The sequence below is a fragment of the Coffea eugenioides genome, chromosome 6 (assembly GCF_003713205.1).
Source record: "Coffea eugenioides isolate CCC68of chromosome 6, Ceug_1.0, whole genome shotgun sequence".
NCBI classification, from domain to species: domain Eukaryota; kingdom Viridiplantae; phylum Streptophyta; class Magnoliopsida; order Gentianales; family Rubiaceae; genus Coffea; species Coffea eugenioides.
Genome location: NC_040040.1, coordinates 14,744,888 through 14,772,711, shown reverse-complemented (window position 1 = coordinate 14,772,711; position 27,824 = coordinate 14,744,888). Strand labels below are relative to the sequence as shown.

At 36.8% G+C, this 27,824-nt stretch overlaps 3 protein-coding genes and 1 non-coding gene across 7 annotated transcripts; 2 read left to right on the top strand and 2 right to left on the bottom strand.

Annotated features, from left to right (window-relative positions):
- Window positions 1-1,912: 1,912 nt before the first annotated feature.
- Window positions 1,913-6,414, bottom strand: LOC113775730 (protein MULTIPOLAR SPINDLE 1). 4 transcript variants are annotated; one of them, XM_027320723.1, is made up of 10 exons: window positions 6,214-6,414; window positions 6,069-6,126; window positions 5,820-5,957; window positions 5,655-5,711; window positions 4,986-5,071; window positions 4,779-4,833; window positions 4,110-4,223; window positions 2,876-3,068; window positions 2,390-2,460; window positions 1,913-2,272 (listed from the first exon to the last, which is right to left on the bottom strand). In XM_027320723.1, the coding sequence occupies exons 1-10, from the start codon at window positions 6,379-6,381 to the stop codon at window positions 2,088-2,090; spliced, it is 1,125 nt and encodes a 374-aa protein (XP_027176524.1). In that variant the 5' UTR covers window positions 6,382-6,414; the 3' UTR covers window positions 1,913-2,087. The 4 variants fall into 4 exon arrangements, with proteins under 4 accessions (XP_027176524.1, XP_027176525.1, XP_027176527.1 ...); XM_027320724.1 differs by having other exon boundaries at window positions 4,110-4,199; XM_027320726.1 differs by having other exon boundaries at window positions 2,181-2,272; window positions 2,390-2,431.
- Window positions 6,415-13,575: 7,161 nt separating this feature from the next.
- Window positions 13,576-20,698, top strand: LOC113775761 (eukaryotic translation initiation factor-like). The gene is made up of 9 exons (XM_027320765.1): window positions 13,576-13,954; window positions 15,919-15,990; window positions 16,673-16,768; window positions 16,957-17,172; window positions 17,904-18,001; window positions 18,165-18,252; window positions 18,405-18,755; window positions 18,855-19,097; window positions 19,185-20,698. Exons 1-9 carry the CDS (start codon window positions 13,769-13,771, stop codon window positions 20,232-20,234), a joined length of 2,400 nt encoding a protein of 799 aa, XP_027176566.1. The 5' UTR covers window positions 13,576-13,768; the 3' UTR covers window positions 20,235-20,698.
- LOC113776592 lies at window positions 15,214-15,319 on the top strand. The gene has a single exon (XR_003469081.1). It is a non-coding gene; the product is annotated as a small nucleolar RNA snoR103 (small nucleolar RNA).
- Window positions 20,699-24,931: 4,233 nt separating the features above from the next.
- LOC113773255 (heat shock 70 kDa protein-like) lies at window positions 24,932-27,190 on the bottom strand. Its single transcript, XM_027317860.1, has one exon. The coding sequence runs from the start codon at window positions 27,116-27,118 to the stop codon at window positions 25,151-25,153; it is 1,968 nt and encodes a 655-aa protein (XP_027173661.1). The 5' UTR covers window positions 27,119-27,190; the 3' UTR covers window positions 24,932-25,150.
- Window positions 27,191-27,824: the final 634 nt, after the last annotated feature.

The following is a 27,824-nucleotide window of genomic DNA, read 5'->3' as shown; positions in this document are numbered from 1 at the left end:
ATCATATCTACAATAAACAAGTTGAAATGATGAAATCATGGCTCACTACAAGTTAACAATGAGTCAATGCACCGTCGACCTGATCACCTGTCTGCCTAAGAATTGGACACAAACTTGGACTAGTTGTCAATCATGTCACTTAAGAGTAGGGATGGCAATGGGGGCGGGTGCCCGCGGGGGCTCTCGGGGCGGGGGTTGGGGCGGGGGGTGGGGCGGGGGCGGAAATTTTTTCCCCCCGCTTAGAAACGGGGCGGGGGGCGGGGGAGTATACCCCCGCCCCATCCCCCGCCCCGCCACCCGCAAAACAAAAAAAAAAAAAAATATATATATATATATATATATATATATAATTATATATAAGCCAAGCAAAGCAGTAGTTGAGCAGAAAAGAATTGATTACCCACAACCTTATCAATCTGCTTGGTATATGATACATAGCTACTTGTGCCTAATACACTATGATCTTTTGTTACAGGATTGTACGATCATTACCGCATTGTAAATGTTCTAGGTGGGTTCTAGGTTCTTTTACTATAGTCCAGTAATCTTAAATTGCATCATCCTTTCAAAATTAGTGAGTTAAAGCAGGACCAAAACCACATACTTGCAAAGCATATTCATCAATTGATTCGCCTCTGATTGGCTTCTCACTCGAGGGCCAGCCTCATATTTCCAGGAACTTTGGAGTTTGCTATGAGCTCTTAAAGCAGCTTCAAAACTAGGAATTCGCACTGGATACTATCATGAAAATATTTGATCAAAGTCACAAATTTGATTCTTGGACAAAATGTTGTTAGCTTCAACACGAACTCTGGGATGCAAAATCCTATGAGCAGAACTACCATTTCCGATTGGAAAAGCTCCTTGACCCAAAATTCTCAATTTATTCATGTGTTTGGGGTAATGATCATGAAGATTTGGGAATCTACGTTATTCTCAATATAAAATTTTATTAACCCCGCGGGTATTTTATTAACCCCGCGGGGGCACCCGCGGGGGAAGCGGGGCAAGGCGGGGCGGGGCGGGGCGGGGCGGGGGGAGCGGGACGGGGCGGGGGACGGGGGGAACTAATAGGCAACGGGGCGGGGGACGGGGGAGGGGTCCCCCGCCCCAACCCCGCCCCGTTGCCATCCCTACTTAGAGTCCACCTGTTAGCAGCCTGTGAAAACTGGAAAGGTGAATAGTATGGACAGATGTTTCGGTAATAAGTAGTACTGTTTTTCTTCTCCAATTATTTCCCATGTAGAGTAGAAGGTAAAATTGAAGGAACAATACAAAAGACTCTGGTGTACCCTTCAGAACCGCACTCCACCTTAAATCTTCTAGTTGCTGTCAAAGTCGCGTGTTTGTCACTAAGTCTGTTTAGAGACAAACGGGATTTTTCCTAATTCAAGTTCAAACACGAGAGCTTCTGGAATAACTAGTAGTAAATTACAACTCTATTCTATCGCGCAATTGGTGCATTTGATCTTTACAGCGTTAACACTACTGACCAGATTGAGAGCGAATTAGAATCTTGTGAAAGCAAAACTGCGGACCTTGTCCAGATCCTCCACGAGTATTAACCACTTGAATACTTTCCTGCCATTTGTGCGTTGAAGTCCAAAACCGGCCAACTTCTGATCCTTTTAGCCGACATAATTGACCAAACATGCAACGCCTACTATTCATTCCTACATTCATGCCTACAAATGAAATACGCAAAGATTGATCTTCGCTATTCCAATCCAGTCTTCATCTGCAGCTTTCTTATTTTCTAGTTGGTCCACCATGAAAATTTGATAAGATGTCAACATTATAACAGTTTCTGTTTCTAGTCCAGTATATTTCCAAATGATTGCACGTCAGTATGTTCAAATTAGAGAGAGAAAAGAGAACTAAAAAGGGAGACGTTCCAAACTGGTCAATGGAGTGAAACACAGTGGAAAAAGATTAGCAGATATCATATTGGTGTCTACGCTTCATTTTGTGTTTATGTACATAGGTTTGAAGCAATCACACAAGCTTTCAGCCTTGCAACAACAAAAGAAAGCAACATACTTGAAGCATAGTTCCAGCTTTCCATGAAAAATTTTCTAACGATGCAGTTACCTAAACAGACTAAAACAGACATTTGGTTTCAGCCTCTGCAAAAGCGAGGACTGACCTGCTTTCTTGGCTACATCACCAATCACGCGATCAATGTACAGAACATATAGTCCATTCCTACTTTCCAAGATTTCTAACGCTTTCCGAGCATGCAGAAGGGATGAAACCCAATCTTCAAAAAGTCCTGGAGGGTCATCATTCATTACCCAATCATACGCACAAAGATGAAATTCTGTGACTGGTACTATTCATCAAGCTTGAACATATAAGTAGTGATTCGAAATTATTGAAGGTTACATACCCATCTCTAGATCTTCCTTTTCTGACCAATTCAGTAAGTAATCTGAAACAAGAAACTGAATAAGCTGGATCCTGCAATGCAGTAGATACGCCAAGGCTAATATAAGGATACCAAACGGTTATTAAGTCTACCAATAACTATCTTCAATTTGTGTAGTAAAGAGCATGTTCATAATAACAAAATGTAATACATGAATAAAACATCAATGCAGAAAGAACAGACAACTGCCTGCTGAAAACCTCTTAATTAAAGACAAGCTATTTCAGTGATAGAATGATGTGTTTATACGACATCCAGTACTGGACCAACACAGTGCAGTTCAATAGAGGAACTTCTGCTCCATTTTGTCATTTTCCTGACATGGTAAAATAATATTCTTTGTATAATGGAAAGTATTGAAACATGAAATTCTATAGAAATATTTTAAGAGGGAAAACACATCTGTTGAAGTGATCATTTACTGTTCATGAATACAATGGCACTTACATCATGTACATACAGTTGTGCATATTTGGAAAAGCGTCATCAAATGGGTCCATGAAAAGCAAACTTTCTGCAGCTGTGCAAATTCCCTGAGAAACTGAGAGGATAATACGCTGTCCCACATAAGCCTCACTTCCAAGCTTACGGATTAAGTGTTGAACATAGAAGCAGGCGTTAGATTCAGTGTGTTGTGAATCTGAAATAAGAAAAAAACTTAGTTATTGCATAGATTGATTGAGTTGGGAATATCAGCAAACAATGAGATGAAAGAAAAGCATTTGAAATTTTCAGCCATCTGTTTGTACATGGCAGTAGCTGTTTTTTCATAGTTATGCAAACAAATAGCAAAAAGAGTAATTTGTTTATGGGATGATTGAAACAATCTGATTCCCATGATTTGCCGAATCTCACACTGCTGCCTTGCCTATAAACTGTGCCTCTGAATTACTACGATACTAATTCAATATTTGCATAAATGGCACCAATTCTTCCATATTACCTCACAGTATTTAGGTAACTCTAGCTAAAATGCATTTTCTCAGTTCACCGAGCAATCAACAACTTGTCAAAATATGTGGAACGTTTTAAGATGTTCAACGTAGAGCCCAAGCTAAAATGTGTGCCATTTTGTGTACCAACATATTTGAAGTTTGACAGATCAACCATGTCTGTTGCCTACTGATTAAAGATATTATTTTAATCAAGAAATCTCCCACCATGAAGATTCATGAAGCATACCTAGTCAGCCTTCACTCGTAAGTTTCCTTCATCTTTGGTATTTGGCAACCATATACTTAAGATATAAATTTCCAAGATACATTGAGAATAGTCCTGAATCAGAAGCTCATCACTATAATTAGGAAAGTAATTATTACTAAATCAGCTATTAAAGATGAGAAAATTAACTGTTTAGTTATGAACATGAAGCAAGGTTAAGGTAGCTTCATTTTCTTGACCACAAAGAACAGAAAATAAACCCAGCAAATAAAAGCAATTATGGTTGCAAAAGATGTAATCAGGTGAATGATTTGATGTGTTTGACAAGCCCCACACATACACACACATATATAGTCTCATCTAGTTGCCTAACAAGCATATTTGATTGAGCAAATATAAGATGCCCAGCCCTCTAAAGATGAACCACTTGCAGATTGATAAAGTAGAAGGACAAACTGAACATCCTGAAGCAAGCATGTTAAAGATGAAGTAACATAGATAAGTATGACTGAGTTGTTACCATCTGCATGCGAGCCATTACACGTCCTTCTCAGCAAACGCATGACTAAACCGCTGATAATGCCTTCAATAATTTCTCTGTTATCTCCCACTGGCAGCATAGACTTTAGTGTCACTTCCACATGCAAAGAGGATTATTATACACATAAAAACCATGAAAAATGACATCAAAAGAAAATAAAGCAGAAATAAGCAATGGTCTATCTATGACAAGAGGAGGATAAAAGAGCATGATGTTTGAACTTTGATGCAACAATGTCACAAATTGAGGTTCTTTATTCATTAACTGGAGGAGACTACTGGCGTTGACATGCAGTTGGCTCCAATGAATGGGGACTTTTGATGATCCTCAAGGTCATGGACTCCATCTCACTCCCATTTACTATTCATTGTGAGACAATAGAAAAAAGGACATGCTCCTCCAAAATATTATCATACTATCTAAGATTCCCAAGAAGAACATTATCTAACAACCACTTCTGGTTTTTGGTTGATAGCAAATACTCTTAGAGTAAGATTTCAGTACAAGGACGAGATGTAATTCAATGTAATAGGACCAGGAAATCTACCGTAAGCAAATTGGTTTACAGAGTTTAAACTAACTGACAAATAAAACAAACTACAATTCTATCAACTAACTCCATAAAAAAATTTCAAAATAGATGATTACTGAGAATGAAGTCCACAGCTTGGTGTGACCAATTTTTGAAAGCTTGGTCCTCCACCTGCAAAGAAGAAAAAAACAATAACAGAATTCAAATATGAATCTACAGCACAAAATGAAGCAAACCTTATAGTTGCTGCAAAACAGGCAGAAAAAACAACTCTACAGGCAACTATCACATGCACAGCAAGAGGTTGGAAAAATGCAATGTACATCAGTGGGAGAAATTGCGTCACAAAGCTCCACAAGAAAATCAACTGAAGAACTTAGTTGCTCAATTTCATTATCACTGTTAGTCCCTGCACCAGTGGAGGGAGAGTATTACTAGGTGTTTAAGTGAAACAATCCAACAAAAACAACACAAATAGTATTTTTACCAAGTTAAAGAATGAACCCTTGGAATCCCAACCAAACAATTTACAGCATAAAAATTTCTAAGATCAACTTAATGACCGCTAAATAAACAGAAAGAAATTTGCATCTATCCATTTTGGCATAGTAACTTGAATGTCATTACTCAAAGGAAAACATGGCATTTGCATGTCATCCGTAGATGGAGTATACAGAAATCAAGACATCTATGTCTGTTTTACTTTCTTTCTTCGGCATCACTTTGGCAAATTAATCAGAAACTAAGTTATCGAAAAACATCTTCATAAATCACTGTTTGAATTTCATTTTTCAATATATGATTCAGAAAATGGCCTATAAGTACCAACGCTTTTCCTGACTTTACTTTGACTAAAATAAATGGTCATTTTCATTACATAGCACCATTCTGCAAATAAAAGTAAAATCAAGGAAAACTTGCAGAAAATTTTCCTGACGCGCACGAATCATTTCCGTGCATCAGGAAGCACAGCAAACATCAAATATGTTTACCTGGAACATGTTGTTTGAAGCTGGCATCTCTTCTTCTCTTTCTTTCCTTTATCCTCACTAAGGGAAACACACAAACTACATAAATTACTCACAAACAAGAACAGCATTTTAAATTTGATACCAAAAGTTGAATAACAAAGATTTAATCCAAAGAAACAAACAGACCTTGTCTGAGAAATCTACGGCGCAGGACATCATTAAACCTCCTGTCCTCCAGTTGCTTATCGCTCAATATTCCCATATTATCATAGAAATAGCACTTGCAAGCCGCATTTTGAGGAAATAAATCATATTGCATTCCGTCTAAATATTTACAAAAAAAAAAAAAAATAATTTCAGAAAAATAATAAACAAAATTGCATTTGAATCATAAATTGACCGTCCATTAGAGAAAGAGTGAAAGAGAAGACTAGCCTTCAGCAAGTTTCAGGTCCTCCTGAAGTCTCAGAATTTCTCGTTTACGCTCTTTAGCCTGAAAATTTTCAGCAAAATCACCAAGTTAGGGTTTATGATATTCAATTTTTAAATGAAGTCTGGAAATGCTTCGATTAAATATTACCTTGCGTTTCCATTTGAGTGAATCGTGATCGTCCGATCGAGAATTTGGAGGTGGAGGATCGGCTGAAGATGAAACAGCACCAGCCCCATTATTAGTATTATGATTATTTGAACTATTATTTTTCTGAAGAAGAAGCTTTGATTTCAAAAGCGCCACTGCTATCGCCATTTTCAGCTTTTCAGAGCTCTCGCTCTTCTTCGAGTTCTCTGTCTCCATTTTTCCCCTCTCTTGCATTTTGAGCGGGAGCTAAGGGAATGACACTATATATATACATATACATACATATATATACATATACATACAAACATACTATATATATATATATATGTATAAGGCGATAATTTGGATAAATCCGATCTTTTAAGACCAATGATCGAATTGGACAGTTGAATTTTTGAAAACTGGATCGACTCAAATGTGAGTCATATATATACGTATATATATATATATATATATATATATATATTAACGATATTGTAAGCCTATAGTTAATTCTATAGAACATTCCTAAGATGGTTTATTAATTAGTAGCTTATGTCGTCTTGGATGCAATTGATCCATCAATTTGATTGTCATTAGTTACATATATGCATGTACTTCTTCTTTTCAATGATAAAATTGCAATGTTTACATTTTGCGATAAAAGAGAATGAGTATGATTTCTTAGGTAATTTTGGACACGTAATTTAAGAACGAAAAAATGTGGAAGATATGCTTTGTTAATTTGTCTAATATAACTGGAAATTCAAAGAAATGTTAAATAAGATACTATTAGAGTGCTAAGCAACTATTTCCTAATTTGGAATGGACATGTTTCATCCTGATTTTATTGGAAATATAATAGTTAGATATGTAAACTATTATATGTGTATATATATGTATGTCTGCTTATATATATATAAAATTCTCTAAACACTTTTTTTTCATCTCATTTACATCAAAACAAAAAGATGTATGATCGCAAATAATTGAATTTTTAAACTAATCTTAAATCCAAATGCATTTAGGAAATAAAAGGAATACACCTTAAGTCGAAGTATTATGAATAGGGATGTAAACTGGCTTAATTAAGCCAAACACCCTGATGTTCAAACTTATTTGATTATTTTAATGGACTTAAAATTTTTTTAAAGTTTGACTTATTTATCAAATCGAATTCGAACGAGATTTTATCTAATCGAACTCGAGTCAAGCTTGAATAACTTGAAATTATTACATATAAAATTCAAATTTATACTAATCAAACCAAGCTCGAGCCAAATGATAAGGAAGGGTTGTTAAGTTTTCTCTCCTATAAGATATAGGATTCGAATCCTGTGCCTGGCAGTACCGAGCAACTTGGCTTATTATCAATCCATCCATTTTGCAGTAGGAAAAAAAAAAATCCATCCATGCGTTCTTCTCTTGCTAATTTCTTCAACAAATATCTGTTAGTCGGTTCCCGGCAAGAACATGTTGGACCAGTTATTGATTTTCAACAGAGTAAGTTTGATCCTCTGTACAAATTGGAGGGCTTCGAGAGGCGTCTCTTGAGGACTCTAGCCATTGATGACCTGATCAGTACTTGCCTCGTGGGGATTCGGGGAAGCGATCGACCAGCAGCTACATGCTACACTTAAGATGCACCTGGTACTCCCAAGTTTATTCAGTCTAAAATGCATGCATCTGACAACATGATCTTGGGCTTGTACTCGCAGCTTTCTCCATGCCTTGTACGTGGATGAGTTACTTAAGAACATTAAGCTAGAGTTTTGCAGAAGTTATGAACCGAAGCTGTTCCGAACAATTTCGATGATATATTTAAGAAGCTTGAGAAGGAAGCTGATGATCTTGCAGAAAATATGAAGGCATTAGAGCAACCTAAAAATATCCGTCTTGTTGAAAAAGCATCTATTTTTTTACGCATTTCTTAAAATACTTCAATTGGTACACGTGAGAAATCAGCCAATTCAGCAGCCTTTGTTCGATTTCTCATGGACTCAAATTTTTATAGAGGGAATGGTCCCCTGGCCTCGAATTCCCATATAAAGGACACGGCATGTAAAAGTACCCGCCTTAACTTCTATTCGAATGGACTGAATATCTTTTATAAGGAATGTGACAAGCTGTTTTAATTTGATGGAGTTATTGAGAAAAAGAGAAGTGATGAGAAGGGACTGCAGGCCATAAGGATGGTAGTAGTAATACAACAAAAAGCCTTGCTATTCAAGATTGTGAGTCCAAAGGCGAACCTATTTAGAGTTGAGGACTTGAGAGTGGAGAAGTCAGTGGTTTTGCTAGTGTTAATGGAAAAGAAAACAAGACTATGATCAGTGGGACTTTCAGTGAAGATAATGCTGAAGAAGATGCATGGAAATAAATCTAGACATAAAATTAGCACTGCTGCTATTTAAGGATACAAACAAGGGGTCTCAAAAATGAAGAAAAGAGAAGGCCAGAATTTACTGATCCACTCAGCGAGAATGGGGATGAGAATGTAGCTGTTTTGGACGAGCATGGGTCATGGAGAGAATATGATGGACACAGAGGAGATTGCTAGTTAGTAGTGATAGTAAAACTGAAGAGGAGTTGCTTGGAAAAGATGCAAAGGCTGAGCATGAAGAGGAAAGGATGGCTTTCATCCGTGTTTACCGGTAAGGTGGGAAGCAAGGTTGGATTGTGAAGTCCTTCAACTGGCTTTTCAGGGCCCTAAAGGACTGTAGGGTTTTTCCAATTTCTTGCTTATCAAATTAATTTCACTTAAAGAATCACAAATTTGTTTATCGATTGTTGTCATTTAGTTTTTAAATTAATCTTTTGTTTAAATTTTAATTATCTTTTAATTGGAAAAATATTTTGTGATTTAAGACTTTTTCATTTAATTTACCATAAAGCAAGACTATTGGTGTTGACAACATCTTTAAAAATATAGGTCCCATTTGATAAATGAGTTTTTTGAACGTTTGTCTTATATTTTATTATACTTATTGTAGAGTTTGTAAGAAAACTTTTTGAATTGTGTAAAAACTTTCCTTTTTAGCCCAAAAAAAAAATCTTTCCTTTTTTTTCTTTTTCTTTTTTTCCATTTCTTTCTCTTTCTCTTTCATTTTCCTTTTCTTTCTTCTCCTCTCCTTTTTCCCCACCTCACTGTTCATCTTTCTCGACGCCAACGATGTCAACCTTCTCTTTTTTTTTTTCTCTCTCTTCCTTCCCTCTCCCCATCTCCTCCCTTCTTCCCGCCACCTCCTTCTTCTCTCCTCCCCTCCCCTCTCTGTTCTTCTCCTCCTTCCTCCTTCCTCCCTCTTCTCTTCCCCTCCCATCTCCCATTTTCCCCATTCTCCCCGCCATCTCATCCCCCCTCTCCCTTCTCCCGCCACCCTCCTCTTCCCTATGTCAATCTGGTGGAAGGGGAGGGATAGTGGAGAAAGGGGGAGAGGGGAGGGGAAGAGAGAAAGAAAACAAAAAAATGGTCACAAGCGGCCGGTGTTGGCAGAGTTGCCGGTCGACGCTAGGTGACGGCTCTGGTGGTGGTGGGTTGAGGTAGAGGGAGGAAGAAGAAGAATAAAAAGAAGGGATTTGTGTGTTTTTGGGTATTGTAAAATGTGTATAACAAAAATATTGGGGAGTTTCTTGCTGTGTTTTCAAACTCGGACCGGACCGGCCGGTCCGACCGGTTGAACCGGGAACCGGCCAAGTGTCCGATCCGAGTTGGTCATCAGAACCGGGAGATTTAAAACCCGGTCAACTCCGGTCAAAAATCGGGTTTGACCGGTACAGAACCGGAAAAATCGGTCCAACAGGAGATTTTGTAAAAAAAGTTCAAACTTTTTTAATATTATGTTTTGACCCCCTAAATTGTGAAAACTTATTAATATACCTCAAATATTTCATACTTTATAAATATTGTCCTAAAATTTGATGTTATTTTTCAATTCAATCCATAATTTTAATTCTAAACTTGTTAATGTTTATTAAATAATATAAATTGTTACTTGATTGTTCTAATTTCTTTGTATTTTCTTGTTACATATATTTGAAACATCAAATACATATCAATATACCTTTATTAATATCAATATGTTATTGGATATTTTATATACAATAATTTAATTTTTAAATAATTTTTATTTATGACGTCATCCGGTTCGACCCCTATCGACCCCCGGTCGAACCCATTGACCCCTGACCCCTGACCTCGGCCGAGTCGATATCCGGTCCGGTTCTGAAAACATAGGTTTCTTGAGGTTATTGTTGTTAAAATTGTAAAAAAGCTTATAGAAAAAAAAATTTGTTTGTCAAACGGGACCATATTTTTGGTGATGTATTTTTTAAGCATGTTTTGATGTATCATTTTAGTATTTTTAGATTTTTTTAAAATGTAGTTAGCATAAATGTGTTGTAAAAAAAAAGCACTTTAATAAACACAGCCTCGAAATGAAGTCTAAATTTATCTAAATCTCAATAACATAGTATGCAGTAAATTGAAATGAATGTAGCAATAAATCGAATTTTTCTAACTAAAATTTAAAATAAATTTTACAACCATGTACGTAGAATAACAAGTTTTCCTTTATTGTTAATTTACTTACTTCGACCTTGTTTGGATTACCGGTTTCCGTCGAAAAATTAAGTCGTTTTCCGTGATCACATTTTCCTATTACCTTTTTCCCTCACATACATCAAATCGCTACAGTAATTTTTCCATGAAAAATCACGGAAAATGCAATCCAAACACAACTTTTCTGGCTGAAAGTGAAAAACTCTATTAAATTTGCAGAAATCTTACCCAAAACAGAAAAGGGCAAAAAGAGCGTGACGCAATTGTTGACGTGGCACAACCAATAATCCAGCTCATTCACACTCTTAATTGCACTTAATTTTGTTTTTTGTTTTTATTTCAAGAAGTCATGATTAGAAAGTGAACGCATACCGAATTAACTGCCACGTGCCTGTCACCCGAAGACACTGACGCGCCATCTGCTGCTAAATTTCCCATACCTGATATGTTACACTTACACACCCTACCGGTGACCGATAAAAAGGAGGGCAAATCCAAGAGTCCCAAATTTGTTGTTTGGAAAGTACAAAATCGCTCCACCTATAAAGTTAAAAACTGAGAAATGGCCTTTGAGTTTACTTTAATGGCCTCGGGCAGGATACTAACTTCCAAGTTTCAACCCCATAATGCTTCACTTTCCTCATATTGACCCCTCCAATATTCTTATATTGGTAAGAAATGAATTCATGGTCTCTAGACACCAATTATAATTTGTATTGTGAGTATAAAACTAACAAACTTAAGATTTTGGGCCATAATACCAAATACACATTGTTTTAAGAAGCTCAAAAATGTTATTTTGTAATTATTTTACTTTAAATTACGAGTTTATGTAATTCGCAATTTAGGATTTGTACGTTTAACTGATATTAGTATATTAATAAGAATGCATTTGATGCACGCTCATCTTGATTTTAATGTCTAATCGAGACTTGCCTATGTTAATTGATAAATTGTCATTACCTACGATTGATCATATAAAAGATATACTATTACATAAAATGAAATAATTCTTCAAAAAAAAAAAAAAGATTTGAGTTATCATATGTAATTAAACATACATTCCTTATTGACTTGCTTTTAGTTGTAATCATTTTGAAAATGTTTATGGATTTACACTTGTTAATTTAAAATGATTATTTCATTACCCAAATAGAAAATAAACTTTTATCTATTAGTTGTAAAAGCCTAAAAACTTTTATCTATTTGGCTTTAAATGAGTTTCTCCTAATTATAGTACTATTTGTTTCTATACAATTACGCAGCTTGTGATGTATACAAACATATGCTTTAGCTTTTCTAATTCAACTATTCTGCAAAAAGCATGTTATTGTTTCTAGAAGGAGGCTATATTTATATCAAGAAAAGAATTGAACGTAATAGGGAAAAACAAAGTATGTAGTTATGGCATTGTTTTTTTTTTTTTTTTTTGAAAAAAGGCAAAGCATAAATATGATCGAAAAATTCTATCAAGTGATGTATAAGAATATAGAAGTTTGTTGAAGTTTATAATGTTATAAAATTCATGTATCTTACTAGCACGCAGAGTACGACACAAAATTATCATGAATTTAGTTCATTGAATTAGCAAAATATAAAAAATACTTGAATTAAATCCAATGAGTATAGCTCATGTTTTTTATACACGTAGACAATATATAATTTTTTTTAAGTGTAAGTAGGAGGAGTCAAACCCACGTAAATAATATATAAATATTTACTCTTTAAGTTGTATGAGCTTATAATATAGACTTGAGGGCATGTCGTTTGAACGCCATTTTAATTATTTAGAACCCTAACATATTCTCATTGTATCTTTTCGGTTCAAATTGTGTCAATCAAAAGGTGAAAAAGAAAAAATTCATTGCCAAACCAATAATAAGGTGGCCTACAATATTTTACTTTTCTAACTTTATCGAAATTACTATCATACCATATTTGTGATGTATCGCAATGAATTATATTTGTTCGACATATAGTAGATTTAATCTAAAGTATAACTACATTTATCTTAAATTTTAAAGCTCAAAGCTTATATTAATTCTTACAATATTCTACCACGTAACAAGATCAAAATACATCAAAAGCTTTCATAATTGCATTCATGATAGTACAAAAACAAAACAGCTACCAAGTAAACAACTTAACCTAGAGTTCTTCTACCTTTGCATGTGAGACAAAAAATAGCAAGGACATCAACGCGCTAAAAAGCTAAATACTACTACATGAGGGCCAAATCCCCCAAGCCAACAATTTTCAAGGGGCAAAATAGCCACTTTAAATAATTGATGTTTTGCCAACACCCCGTTAAAAAAAAAAAGCCACTAATCATCCCCTTAGTCCATTAACTTCATTAACTGCTACACTCGTCGATGAAAAAAGCCGTTTGAATTAGCTATTTTTGAAAAATTTTACTATAGCAAAATTTTTATAGCATATTTTGAGATATTTTTAAAAAATATTTTGAAATATTTAAGAGTAGAAGAGCTTTTAAAATATGTTTTGAGGTATTTTTTAAACATTAAAAAAAATCTAAATTAGTTTTTAGAGTACCTTTTAAAATATTTTTTAAAAATTTTAATAGTATTTAAAAAATTAATTTTAAAAGAATTCAGCAATCCAAACAGGTGATTTTAAGATATTAGAAAAACAAAACCATAAAAACAAAAAAGGAGAAATAAAAAGGGGAAAATTTCCTAATCCTAACAAAGAAAGGGTTTTTCTCTCTCCACCTTCTCTACCCTTCCCAACCCTCTCCTCCCATAAACATATTGCTCCTACCATATATAACTCACTCTTACCCCTTCCACCCCTCATTCCTCTTCCCAGTAGAGAGAGGAAACAATAAAACTCTCTCTCTCTCTATAAAACTAGTTTCATATCTCTGTCTTTCCCTTATCTCTCCTTCTCTTCTATCTTTCAGAGTATATAGATACATACATATCTATATATCAATAAAGTTTGAATCTTTTCGATTCGAAAATTTTTTAGACGGCGGAGATTGCTTTTGATTGAGGTATGCAGGCTGATCAGACGGTGATAAGTTTAAGACCTGGAGGTGGAAACCGAGGAGGGAGCAGAGTGCTTGGACCTCGCTTTGAAACCTCTTCAATCAATAACAGCAACGCCAATTCTTCTGATCTCCCCTTTTTCCGGCCTCATGGCGGCGCCGGCGCCGGTGGTGCTCCTCTCTCTTCCTTCAAGGTCTAATTTTTATCTATTTAGAAATTTTCAAATATCAGATCTAGGGTTTTGTGGTTTCTGTCCATGTTTACCTGAATTGTCCAGCTGTTCATTGCTTTAAGATTGGATTTTTGGTGCATACAACTAATTTTTTTAATTTATTTTTCTGGGCTTGTCAAGTTTTAGGAGTATGTCGAATGTGTGGTGAATTTGTGCCTAATTCTGAGTTAACTTAGTGGACTGATTAGAAAGTTTTGGGATTTTTATGGCTCCAGGTATAAGTGAAGCTGTTTGGTGATGATTCTTTAACAAGTTTTGTATATTTTGACATAGTTTTGGATTTAATTCCTATGTTAGGGATAAAGATACTTTTTGGGTTTTGCACTTTTTAGCTAAAGTTTTGCAAGTGATTATGGAAGGCATGAGTTGTGTTCGAGCTGGTCTTGACTGTCAAATTTTTAAATTTGATGTTTGGCAGACTTACTAGTGCGGAAAACATGGTAGCAATTGTGTTATTGGAATTTAACATGGCCATTTGTATGTGTGGGAAAATGTATATTTGCATGGATATGTGCATATATATATATGTGCGTGCGTGCGTGTGTGGAATGTCATTTTGTGCGTTAGGTTTGGTGAGGTATTTGTATTCCGATTCCGAGAATGTCATTTTGCTTGCTATGTTCAGAAGGTAATTGTTTTTGAAGAAGCATATGTTTAATCTGTATCAAGTAACATAGATAATGTGGTTGGATCATGGAAATATTGTTCATTTATGTATATGGAGCTTTTCTGACAGTTGAAGATGTCTTTATATGCAAAAGCCAGTCCTTTAGGTGATTAAGAATTCTTGATTTTTTGTAGTAACACTGGGATGCGAACCTTTATTGCTTGAGAATAGTTTTGATTTGAGAAAGCTGATATTGATTCCTTGATGGAGCTGATATTAACTTGCTTATCTGGAGTTTTATAAGCCAAAAAAAAAAAAATGTAATTGTGGAGTTCTTGTCTTAGGTTTATCATTCCTCAAAATCAGTTATTTCTATTCGGACAGTTTGGTTTTTTTTTTTTGATCTTTTTCCTAAAACATTCTTGGGGTGCTTATATGATATGCCTCTCTGTAATTTCTCTAATTTGGACCTTGGTTGCTTTTTGTGCCTAATGAAATCATACAGCTTTTGTTTCTTGACAGGGTATGTTGCTATTGAATTCTCATTGTACATAGTTACCATTCTTGAGCCTGTGAAGAGACTGATAAAGATTGTCCTAATTCTTGGCAGTGCATTTAAGATGTGTATCTGCTGTAAATATGGACATAAAATAATGAGTAGGCTTTAGGTGGGCGTTCAACGAGTATCTTGTAGCCCATAAAGAACCCTACTTACATGAAAGCTCCAGTAGATTGTTTCAAGGAGAAAAAACTGATGCTTCTTTTGAGACCTGGCCTCCTCGAAATTGCATCCTTTTTCTTTCTTCTCTTATAATTAAGGATAATGAGATTGAGAATTGCCATTCTGTGTCCTTCCTCTAGTTGCCTCTTATGCGACTCTCTGTGCACTTGGTTTCCTTACTACATGGTGGTGAACGTTTATGATCTTACTTCTTACTTTTATACCAAAGAATTGTTTGTAAAGTAAGGACTCTACATGTGTTTGAATTATTTTCTGTTTTAAGACGGGGCAATTGCAAGGAAGCTTCTGCACCATTGGTTGAATATGTACTGATAAGTGATGTTTATATTTTTAATGTCAAATTCCTAAACCAACTTAGTGCCTTGGTTTTTAGGTTTTAATGACTTAGCAAGCAATTGTTATCTTGTAAGTAATGTTGTGCTGGCTATTTGATACTCAATTGCCACCCTAGTTTATCATCTGTATTCTTGTTTCATTTCAATCGCCACCCTAGTTTATCACATCTGTTTTCTTGTTCCATTGGGCTATTTTTGCTCTAGCTGATCTTTTTGATCTGTTCTTAATTTTCCATTGTAGACTGGAGAGACTCGATTTGAGGGGCGGGAACGTATTCGATATACCAGGGACCAGCTGCTGCAGTTGAGAGAGGTATTCTTTCCACATCGTTCGCTTTGTTTTATTCTCAGTGCATACTGAGTTGCATAAGTATTCAATTAAATTTTGAAATGTTACCCAGTGTTGTCAATGGTGATTGAGGTTTTGAATTAAATAGATCTTCTGTATTTAAAATGGGTATTGATGATTTGACCCAGTGTCAATCTGGTTACGTGTGAATTTTTTTTTGGGAGTGTGAAAAGTGGTTGATACAACTGATTCGCTTTGAGGTGAAGTAGTCTATTAACTTATATTGTGTGCTGTACCCTTGCATAGGATTGGACGAAGATTTTTTTTTTTGGGTCATAGCTAGATAGATAGTAATTATTTTGTGCACTGCTCTGGGGAAGCAAAGAATTTTCTAATTCACTAAATCAACCCCTTGATGTTGGTAGGAAGAAGCATAGTTCAGAAATCTCTTTTGCCAGATTTTGGCAAGCACATGAAGTTGCGGTTTTATTTATTTATTTATTTTTTTGGGCAGATTAGCTACTAGACTAGTATATCTGTTGTTGACTTTATTGTGATTCATGGTTAAGAATCAAGACTTCACCTTTAGTGTTTTTCTTTTGGTATTGAACTTCATGTGGACTATCTTGGAAGCCACCAGAAAAGGATGATTTCTCAAACCTCTATTAAAGCTTTGCATGCATCTGATGGGCTTAGTATCTTATAGGTGGTCAGCATTGCAGAAAACATTCTGAAAGTCAAAAAAGATGTTGAAGCTGAATTTTTTGGTGAAGATCCAAGCTGGGGTCGTGTGGAAAGCCCTGTAAGTGCCTTGTCTGATTTCAACTATACTCCAGCAGCATTCTATATAAATTTTTACTGGATAACTTATGCTAAGCGTCAACTAGTTGTTTTGGATAGTTGTTTTAATTTGAGATGTTTTGTGTTAACTGGCTTTTGGAACGGTTGTCATTGGCTTATCTGATGTTATGTGATCCTTTCTGTCAATAGTCACAAAATCAGCCCCCGAGTCGTTACTCAGAGCCGGATAATCGCGACTGGCGCAGTCGGTCTACTCAATTTTCTGCACCTCCAGAAGAGAGATCCTGGGATACAATTCGAGAGAATAGGGAGTTTGGTGCCAGACAGCAGGAAGTGAATCAATACAATCGGCAAGAGCAGTTAAATGCACAGTTTGCAAGAGCTCAAATCTCTTCCAACCAAGGGGTAATTTCATCTTACAGATAAATTCTTTTTCATCCTTTAAATATCTTTGATGTTTTCCTGCATTAATGGAAATTTGTTTTTGTTATGGAAATTTGTTTTTGTTTTTCTTCTTTGACATGGTTTATGTTCATTGTTTGATAGCTCAATTCTCATAGTGTGGCTTTTTAATTTATTTTTTTTAAAATGTGTGCTACAAATTTAACAAGGTTTAGGTATTGTTGGAGGTCAGCCTCTGGGTTTTTCTAGAATTTGCGCATATATTAAAATTTTGAGAAGTTTTAACTTGTTCTTGGGTGGTAGGTTCAGAACTTTCATTGGCTGTGTTATATGTATGATTTTTATTTTTCTTCCTTGATTCTGGCTATGGGATCCCCGAGGCTCTGGTATTTTTTGTGTTATTTAGATTTGTCTTTTACCACCTTAAGAGCTCACCAGATAAGCTTTTACTTTGTAGTTCACATAATAAGCTTTTTGTTGAAGCTTGACATGTTCTGATAAATGTCAAATGGTGCTTAAAATGATAACCATTTGCTTCTTGTAAAAAAGGAATGCCAGTACCATCTCCTCCTCCATCAGGGAAAAGAAACTCGAATACTTGTCGTTGTCTATACAAAGTTTAAGTTATGACATATCCTGCGGATGCAATCAACTCCTTGGAGTTGTGCTTATGATGCTTTTTTAGTATATTGTTCTTGAGATGAAGTGTTCCTTGCATTGTGTTTATGAAACAGGGAGGACCATCTCCTGCCCTTATCAAGGCAGAAGTGCCATGGTCAGCTCGAAGAGGGAATCTTTCTGACCAGGATCGAGTCTTGAAGACTGTGAAGGGGTAAGATAAGGCTGTTGAAAACCTCCTTGTAACTATGGTTTACTTTCTAGACCATATCATAATTCAGTTTCTTGTACCCAAGGGGAAAAATAAAGAATTTAGTTTCAATTTGATGATATATTTTATGCATCATTTGTTAATTGTTGCTACTCCACTCCTGCAGGATACTGAACAAGCTGACCCCGGAGAAGTTTGATCTTCTGAAAGGTCAACTAATTGATTCGGGAATAACATCAGCCGACATTTTAAAGGTTCTTATTTTCCCTCCTTGCTGATGCTTGTTTGATGACTTTTCTTTTTGCTTTCTCTTGTTTTTGTGCTTCTACTCATTCTCTTTCAATGACCTTTGAATTACAGTCATTTCCTTAACTGCTGGATTTAATCTTCTCCTTGTGTTTTGCAGGGAGTAATCTCCTTGATATTTGACAAGGCTGTCCTGGAGCCCACATTTTGCCCCATGTATGCGCAGCTGTGTTCAGATCTGAATGAGAAGTTGCCACCATTCCCTTCTGATGAACCTGGTGGGAAAGAAATAACATTTAAGCGGGTTCTTTTGAATATTTGCCAGGAGGCCTTTGAGGGTGCTGACAATTTAAGGGAAGAGGTTAGGCAAATGACTGCTCCTGAGCAAGAGTTGGAGCGCAGAGATAAAGATAGGATGCTCAAGCTCCGCACTCTTGGGAACATCCGTCTAATTGGTGAGCTTCTGAAGCAGAAGATGGTTCCAGAAAAGATAGTTCACCACATTGTTCAGGTTCTAGATTCTCTCTTCATCAGAAGGAAAAAAATATAAAGCTGATAAAAAGTAGGTATGAGGACATATATTAATGGTTTCTGATTCACATATTAACAGGAACTCTTGGGAAAAGATACAAAGAGTTGTCCGGCCGAAGAAAATGTTGAAGCTATATGCCAGTTCTTTATCACCATTGGCAAACAGCTTGGTGAAAACCAAAAATCTCGGCACATAAATGATATGTACTTTAACCGATTGAGGGAACTAGGAACAAATCCTCAACTTGCCCCACGCCTGAGGTTTATGATTCGTGATGTTCTTGATTTGCGTACAAATAATTGGGTTCCCAGACGTGAAGAGGTGATTTTAGTTGGAAGCAGTGCAATTCTTTTTTATTGTGTTTGTGGTTGGTTTAATTTTAACTGTTTCTTTGCGCTGATTTCATAGGTGAAAGCAAAAAAAATTACTGAGATTCACTCAGAAGCAGAGAAGAATTTGGGATTGCGGCCAGGTGTTACTGCAACTATTAGAAGTGGTCGTGGCCCACCTTCTACTGGCCAGGGGAATATTAGCACAGGAGGTTTCCCAATAAATCGGCCTGGTACTGGTGGTATGATGCCTGGAATGCCAGGAACCAGAAAGATGCCTGGGATGCCTGGAATGGATAATGACAACTGGGAGGTTCCTAGGTCGCGCTCAATGCCAAGGGGCGATGGATCAATGATTCAGCCTGCTGGACGTGTTCAGCCGCCACTGGTGGGCAAGTCACCATCACTGAACCAAAGGTTTCTTCCACAGGGTAGTGGTGGGCTGATTAGTGGTAGGACTAGTGCCCTCTTGCAAGGTAGTGGTGCGCCTCCTGTCCGCCCGACTTATGGCTTTGGAATGGAACCTACACCAGAGGTTTCTGCTTCAGTGAGAGCGCCACCAACACCATCTGTGGCTGCAGTTGCTGATAAACCACTAGCTCCAACAGTAAGGATGAATGCAGATGAACTCAGAAGGAAAACAATCTCATTGCTGGAGGAATATTTCAGTGTGCAACTATTAGAGGAAGCATTAGCATGTGTGGAAGATTTGAAGTCCCCAGCTTACCATAGTGAGATTGTCAAGGAAGCCTTATCCGTAGGATTGGAGAAAAGTCCACCTTGTGTTGAACTAGTTGCAAAACTTCTGGAGTACTTTTTTACGAAGAAGGTTTTTACTGCCAGTGATATAACTCTTGGTTTCCAGCGTTATGCAGAAATGTTGGATGATCTTGCTATTGATTTACCAAGAGCACCTGCGAATTTTGGTGAGATTGTGGGAAGATCAATTTTGGCTGGAGAATTGGACTTCAAGGTGGTTTCCGAGATCCTGAAGAAAGTTACCGACGACTATTTCCAGAAAGCCATATTCACTTCCACATTGAAGGTCGTTAGCTCTAGTCCTAATGGGAAATTGATTCTGGATTCGCAGGCACTTGATATTCGGGCCTGTGAAGCCCTGTTCCAGTAAGCTTACTCCTCGTTAGCAGGAGTTATTGTTCTTGTACCCTCACAGCTAAATATGCTCATTCTCACTTGTCGTCGTCCCTTGTGCTTGTTGCGTGGGAGCTGAGCAACTGTATTTCAACTTGAAGACAAGGTGGAGCTGCGGGAGAACAGGTTATTTTAAGTGAGCTGTATATTTTCCCGAGGACATGGTAGTGTGTTCATTAAAGGAGAAAGAATCAGACATAAGGATTTTGGTCTCAAGTGTGGCCAATCATATGCCCTAGCAGCTTGAGATTAAGGGCCTTTTACGGGACCCAGCTGTTTTGTATTTCATTAGTTTTTTTATTTATTTTGATTTTGTTGACTAGTTAATTTAAATTTTTGCGAAACTTGTGAGCTTATAATGTGACTGTTGAAAATCGCTGCACCATTTTAAAGGAGGATGCTGTAGCATATCTTGCTTTTTTTATTGTCTTTCTTGCCATACCTTGTAGATTTTCTGTTGTTGGAAGTCTTTTTTTTATCGATGCATCTGTTGTTGGGTACCAAATTAATTGTCATGTTTGGCAGAAGGAGCTGCAGGGTTTTGTTCTGATGGGCTTGCTCCACCCGCATGCTTGTTAATCACTGAAGGGTTTGCTTGACAACCTGAATCTCATACCTACACAGAACCTTTTTCTTGAGCTGGGGAATGACAGTTTTTGGTGAAGTCATTAGTGATACTACTTGTCTTCAACATGGAACCGTTTCCAAAGGGAGATAGATGGTTCTTGCCGGTTGCATGTTTTACCGTCTGATTATATAATTTCAGCTGATAGTGGTCTTAGCAACAAGGCTGTGGAGATCTCTACATTAGTAGAAATTCGAAAAAAACTTGATGGTAACTTGGAACATCGATTCAAGAAACAAGATCTACCTACAGCGTATGTCAGGGAGAAGAGAAACACTTGACACTACTATTTAGTATTTACTACAAGCCTATGAATTTTGACTTTCGCAGACATCTCGAGCAGATTAAAGGCAATATTAATGCCAGCAAGTTTTTTTTTTGTATATTATTACTGTGTGGTTAACTACTGTTCAAGTTTTTTGCTACCATTGTGATCTCTATGTCATGCTTTTGTGCTTAGAAGATTGCTATATTAATCAATACGCTATTAGGTTGCGTGAACTTTAAAAGCCAAGTGTAATGGAATGGTTTTATTGTGAAATTGCTTTAGAAATACAAGGTAGTGTTTTGCTTCAACTTTTGTGCTACAGCTCGAGGGGGGAATCTTTAGCACGCTAAGGACTAGTGTTCCATTTGCTTAGGGAAAAACATTGAAACATGTTGCTCTTTTTTGTGTCAAAATTTCTCCATTTGTTAGCAAATCCGAGATGAAGTAAGAAGGTCAAATTTCTGCACCAGAAGATGAGATGTCGAAATGTTCTTTTGAATTGCAAGCATAGATTTTAAAAATAATTGCACCGTATAGTGTATGAAAATAGCATAACAAGTAGAGATATTAAATCAACAAATGTAGATATTAAAATAATAATATTTAGAAATACAATAAATTTTCTCTCTTATTGATATTTGTATCCAAAAATTTGCTCTTTTTCTTCTTCTTTTTTTTCGCTTAATTTACCATAGATCAAATGGATTTTTCATTTTTTAAAATGTTAACATCGTTGACATTGATTGATATCGATTATTATATAGTTTGAACATCTCAAAAATCAATATCAGATTTTATTTATACTCTTAAATCATGGGTTGTTTTTAAAGAGCCCAATCCAACTCGCCAAGATCCACCACAACTAATTGTGTTTTGATGGTGTCAGCAATTCCACAACTAACCATTGTAATGTTCATTATATTTAAATTACTGTGGCAAATAAATGAAAAAGGCTTCCCAGCCTAAAACTCTTTGTCTAACCTTGATTATATTTTTGTCAAGATTTCATATTTCAATACCAATATTTATATGCCAAAAAGATGCTCCTAATACTTATAGTACTTTTATGGAGACTTTTGGTACCAATATTGTAATTTTATTTCCGTTTGAAGTACTCTTTAAATTTGGACATTTTGGGTTGAATTCACCATTACTCAAAGGGATGTTTCGAAAGTAAATTTTAACATGATTGATATCGATTGGTATTGTAATGCAATGCAAATTATCTAATTATTAGAGAGGTGAGTAATTTGAGCTTCATAAAATTATGATCGAATTTCGGTTACAATCTTAATGACCAAGATTCATGGTACTTATATAGGGAATACAGATTAGATTAGACTGATCGATGGTTAAAAATCAATAATAGAAAGACTATTTATAGAGCTCTATTGAAAAATGCTGGAGCGACTTATCTTATCAGAGCTCTATACCAGATTCAGTGAGTTTCCTTCTAACATTTTGCAATTCCAAGTTAATGCTTTCACACAATAGGAATAATTTGCTTAGCACTATTCTTTTACTATTTATTCCATTCTGATACCTTATGTTTTTTAGTTTTCCACTCTCCTAAGTTCTAAAAACTATTCCTCCCTGTTAACTCGAGTTTGAATATCTCTTGAAACATTCGCCAGTCGCACAGGACTTACCTAGTGCCTCTTATCCCTATGTGTGGTTAGCGGACTATTGCACTGAGCGGAGCTTACTCAGTGCGAACTTTCCGATAGCGGCTGTGGGTTCCCTTGTAAAAAAACAAAAAAAAGTTCTAAAAGCTATTTAGTATTAATGAATATCTTGGAAAAAGCTTTTAGGTTCATAGAGTTTTGGGCGTATATTATTTGGTGCAAATATATAAGCTTTTAATTTTTCATTATGTAACACTCAAATTTTACTGAATTATGTACATTCCTCGTAAAAGATCATGTTTTGGCGTTTATGTTTTATACCATTGAGATTTTGTTTATCACATAACCAGATGTAGTGGTACTAGTCTTTTTTCTGGTCTCATGGATCACTAGATGATCCTTTTTTTTTTTTTTTAGCATTAAGGATGAGAATTTTGTGGTTAATTCATGAAATAAATCTGTTCCTCATTGTGATTATTTTTTAGAAGATACTTCATGTAGTACGAGTATTAATAAAAAAAAAAACATGAATGTATTTTAAAAAGAAACAAATTAAGAGATAATTGAAAGAAGAGTGCAACGAAGGCAATTTGTTGTTATTGTATGAAAGAATAACTTTAGAATTTGCAAAAATACTCCTCAGCTTATTAAATTGCTATGGATTTAACTCCCTTGCATTATACAATTGCTCAATACATCCCAATCATCCCAACAATTTGACTATCCCTATCCACTTAACTAGCTCTATCTTCTTTAGACAATCACCAATTGAACTCTGCTAAAAAATGCTGCTGGATCCTCCTATCAAAGCTCTGTGCCCTTTCCAGTTTCCACTCCCATAGATAAGGACCACGACCATATCATCATTTTGACTTGCCCAATTGGGCTTCTTGCAGGTGTCTGTTTGTTTCCTCATTCACACATTTCCTTTCTTCCCTAGCATCGTTTGACTGTTGCCCTTAATCCTTGTTGAATTTCTTGGGTCTTGCGACCTCACGAGTCAATGGTACCGCGGCTGACCTAAAATAAGCATCTGGCCACCAAATTTGGCTAAGCTAATTGGCCTCAAGGTTGCCGCAGCTTCCTTTGGTTGTAGGGTCCTGATCATTACCCAGCACATGACTCAGTTTAAATACACTTGGCTAGCTAGTAGTGGCCACGATCCAGCAAATTCTTCCGATTCAGAAAAAATGGCTCAAATGAAATGCTTAGTATCTCTGTCCCTCGTATTATCTCTGCTCTTGCCGTTCCAATGTTTTCTAACCTCAGCCCTTGATCAAACTGTCTCAGATTTACCAGATGAAGTTCTTGTCCATAAATCTTTAAAACAGCAGCGGGGAAAACAGCTTGGGATCGGCAAACATGATAGCATTGGCATCCGGAAACTGGGTGTTGTAATCAAAGCTAGGAGAGGACAGCGTTTTATACCTTCGGGTGGTCGTGCCAGTAGTACAAGATCATCAGCTGCAACTGGCAAGGAATTATCTCTGTCCAAATTGCCTGTTCTTTTGCTTCTCCCATTTTCTTGTCTGTTGTTCTTGCTCTAGTGCTTCTCATGCTGAGGTTAAATGTAGCCCTTTAGCTATCGGCTTCTCCGGAAAATATTTCCTTTATATTATTGTAAGATAAAAGAAACATTAAATCTCCTCTTGGACATTATTGTATCTTCAGCATTTTAATGTTCTCAGAATTTACTCGGTTGTACATCATTGAGGAATTACTTGCCATGTACTAATCGTTTATTGATTCAATATTGTGTGATAGTCAGAGAAATCTGGTATGAATTGTTTCGTGGCCTCTGCTGTGATGTTTAGGTGCTGAAATTGATAAGAATTCATTTAAGTAGAGGCAAAATATAATCTGAATGAAAGCTTCTTGCACAATCTTAATCAAACCGATACGTTCGAACAGGTGCTGCTGAGCTTCTCATTTAACTTCTTACTCACAATTAAAAACCAAAATGAGCTTCTCATTTGTAGTTAAAACTATGAACATAGTTACATGTAAATATTTCAGAAATTCCTGAAGATGGGAAGCACCAATCATTTTTTTTTCAAACATAACATGCATTCATTGTATTTAGGATCTAATTTATCTCAAGAGCAAGTGCACAAGTGCAAGTGACAAAGAAGATTGTGGCCTATTCCAAAGCCAGATTCAGAAATTTTAGACTACTGCTACTACCATTTGCTCAATTTACATGGTCACAAGCTCCAACTAAGAGCAGAAGAAAGATGAAAAAGAGAGAGGACATTCAGAAACTGATACTACAATCTAAAAGTGAACGGTACAAACCAAAGCTCACCCCTAGCAAAAGAAAAAATAACCCAAGGCAAAAATCTATGCAAAGCCTCTAGCTACTCCATTAACATCATTTAGTCAACCTCTTCAATCTTAGGACCAGCTCCAGTACCATCAGTAGAACCTCCACCAGCACCAGCACCACCACCATGCATATCATCTCCCATAGGACCACCACCACCACCACCTCCTTGATACACTTGAGCAATTATAGGATTACAAATGTTCTCCAGTTCCTTCAACTTGTCCTCAAGTTCATCCACTTCTGCCAACTGATTCCTGTCCAACCACTCAATAGTTTCCTCCACAGCTTTCTCAATTTTCTGCTTATCATCCGGTTTTAACTTGCTATCAAACTTCTCATCCCTCACTGTATTCCTCATGTTATAAGCATAATTCTCTAATGCATTCTTGGCCTCCACTTTCTTCTTCACCTCTTCATCTTCAGACTTGTATTTCTCAGCATCTCTCACCATCTTCTCAATGTCTTCCTTACTCAATCTCCCCTTGTCATTAGTGATAGTGATCTGATTCTTCACCCCAGCAGTCTTATCCTCTGCGGTTACGTTTAGAATCCCATTAGCATCAATGTCAAAGGCCACATTGATTTGAGGCACCCCTCTAGGAGCTGGAGGGATGCCAGAAAGCTCAAACTTCCCCAAAAGATTGTTATCCTTTGTCCTTGCTCTTTCGCCTTCATAAACCTGAATAAGCACCCCAGGCTGATTATCTGAATAGGTTGAAAAAATCTGCTCTTTTTTAGTAGGAATTGTTGTGTTTCTTGGAATCAAAACTGTCATGACCCCACCAGCTGTTTCAAGGCCAAGGCTTAGAGGTGTGACATCAAGCAATAAAAGGTCTTGAACCTTGGAGTCTCCTTCACCTGTCAAAATTGCTGCCTGGACTGCTGCACCATAAGCCACAGCCTCATCAGGATTGATACTTTTACAGAGCTCCTTCCCATTGAAGAAATCCTGCAACAATTGCTGAACTTTCTGAATTCTAGTTGATCCTCCAACTAGCACCACTTCATCAACTTTAGATTTATCAATCTTTGCATCCCTCAAAACCTTCTCCACAGGTTCCATACATTTCAAGAACAAATCCATGCAAAGCTCCTCAAACCTCGCCCTTGTAATAGTTGCATAGAAGTCTATACCTTCATACAGAGAATCAACCTCAATCGTAGTTTGTGTAGTCGATGAAAGGGTTCTCTTTGCCCTCTCACAAGCCGTCCTTAGCCGCCTCAGCGCCCTTGCATTTCCACTAATATCCTTCTTATGCTTCCTCCTAAACTCGGAAACAAAATGATTGACAAGCCTATTATCAAAATCTTCACCACCCAAGTGAGTATCACCAGCAGTGGCTTTCACTTCAAATATCCCTTCTTCTATAGTCAACAAAGAAACGTCAAAAGTTCCACCACCAAGATCAAAAACAAGAACATTCTGCTCACCTCTTTTTTGATGCTTCTTATCCAAACCATAAGCTATAGCAGCTGCAGTTGGCTCATTAATAATCCTCATCACATTGAAACCCGCAATCGAACCAGCATCTTTTGTAGCTTGCCTTTGAGAATCATTGAAATAAGCAGGGACAGTAATAACAGCATTATTCACCTTATGACCCAAGAAAGATTCAGCAATCTCCCTCATCTTTGTCAACACCATTGAAGAAATCTCCTCTGGTGCAAATCGCTTTTCCTCGCCTTTATAGGTGACAACAATCAGAGGCTTGTCACCTGGACCAGGAACAACTCTAAAAGGCCACAATTTCATGTCATCTTGAACAGAAGGGTCCGAATATCGCCTCCCGATCAGCCTTTTGGCGTCAAAAACAGTGTTGTGTGGATTCATGGCCACTTGGTTCTTAGCTGCATCACCAATCAGACGTTCAGTGTCCGTGAAAGCCACATATGAAGGCGTGGTTCTGTTGCCTTGATCATTGGTTATGATCTCAACGCGGTCGTTTAACCACACCCCAACACAGCTATAGGTTGTTCCAAGGTCTATACCTATAGCCTTGCCTTCCTTGGTCGCCATTGAACGGAGATTCTTAAAACAGAAAAAAGTACTCAAGAAAGAAAAGAAGCGTTTACTACTAAGGTTTCTTGGCACGGGGAAATGAAAAGGGGTGCTCAGAAAGTCCTGTATTTTGGTCGAACAAGTAAGGTTTCCTGGTTATATAAGTACTAGGAGAAGCTTAGAATATTCTAGGCTGATCTAGGCCTAATCGGTTGATTTTTGAATCTTGCTCATGTTTCAAGAAGAGCCATTGAATCAAGACAAATGTCAGATGATTCTAGCGGCGGGAATAGTGAACATTTTTACAGAAGAGACCTGATGTAACGTGGGATTTTACTGGATTAATGTTTGGATATTTGAGTGGGTAGAAATGGGGTCGTTGATGAGTTGCGAAGTTTTAACATGTTGGAGCATCAGAGGTGAAGTTTTCTTGGCTTTATCATAACAATTCAGACGGTGGGGGGAGGCGATGTGGGGGAGGTGCTACAGAAGTAATGATCTCAGAATTTTGATGAGGTGTCTGATTATAGGAGGTTTTTGTTACACGTAGCTGCAATTAATCTTCATGCAGAAAGTGCAAAATCGATTCAACTCTATCTCAAAAGAAGACTGGAGAGTCGCCTGGAACTGACAAACGAAACCTCGATGTTAAAAAAACAATCTTTCGACCAAAAAACAACCTACACAAACATGAAGAACCAGCAAGTTAATCTAAGTTGATGAG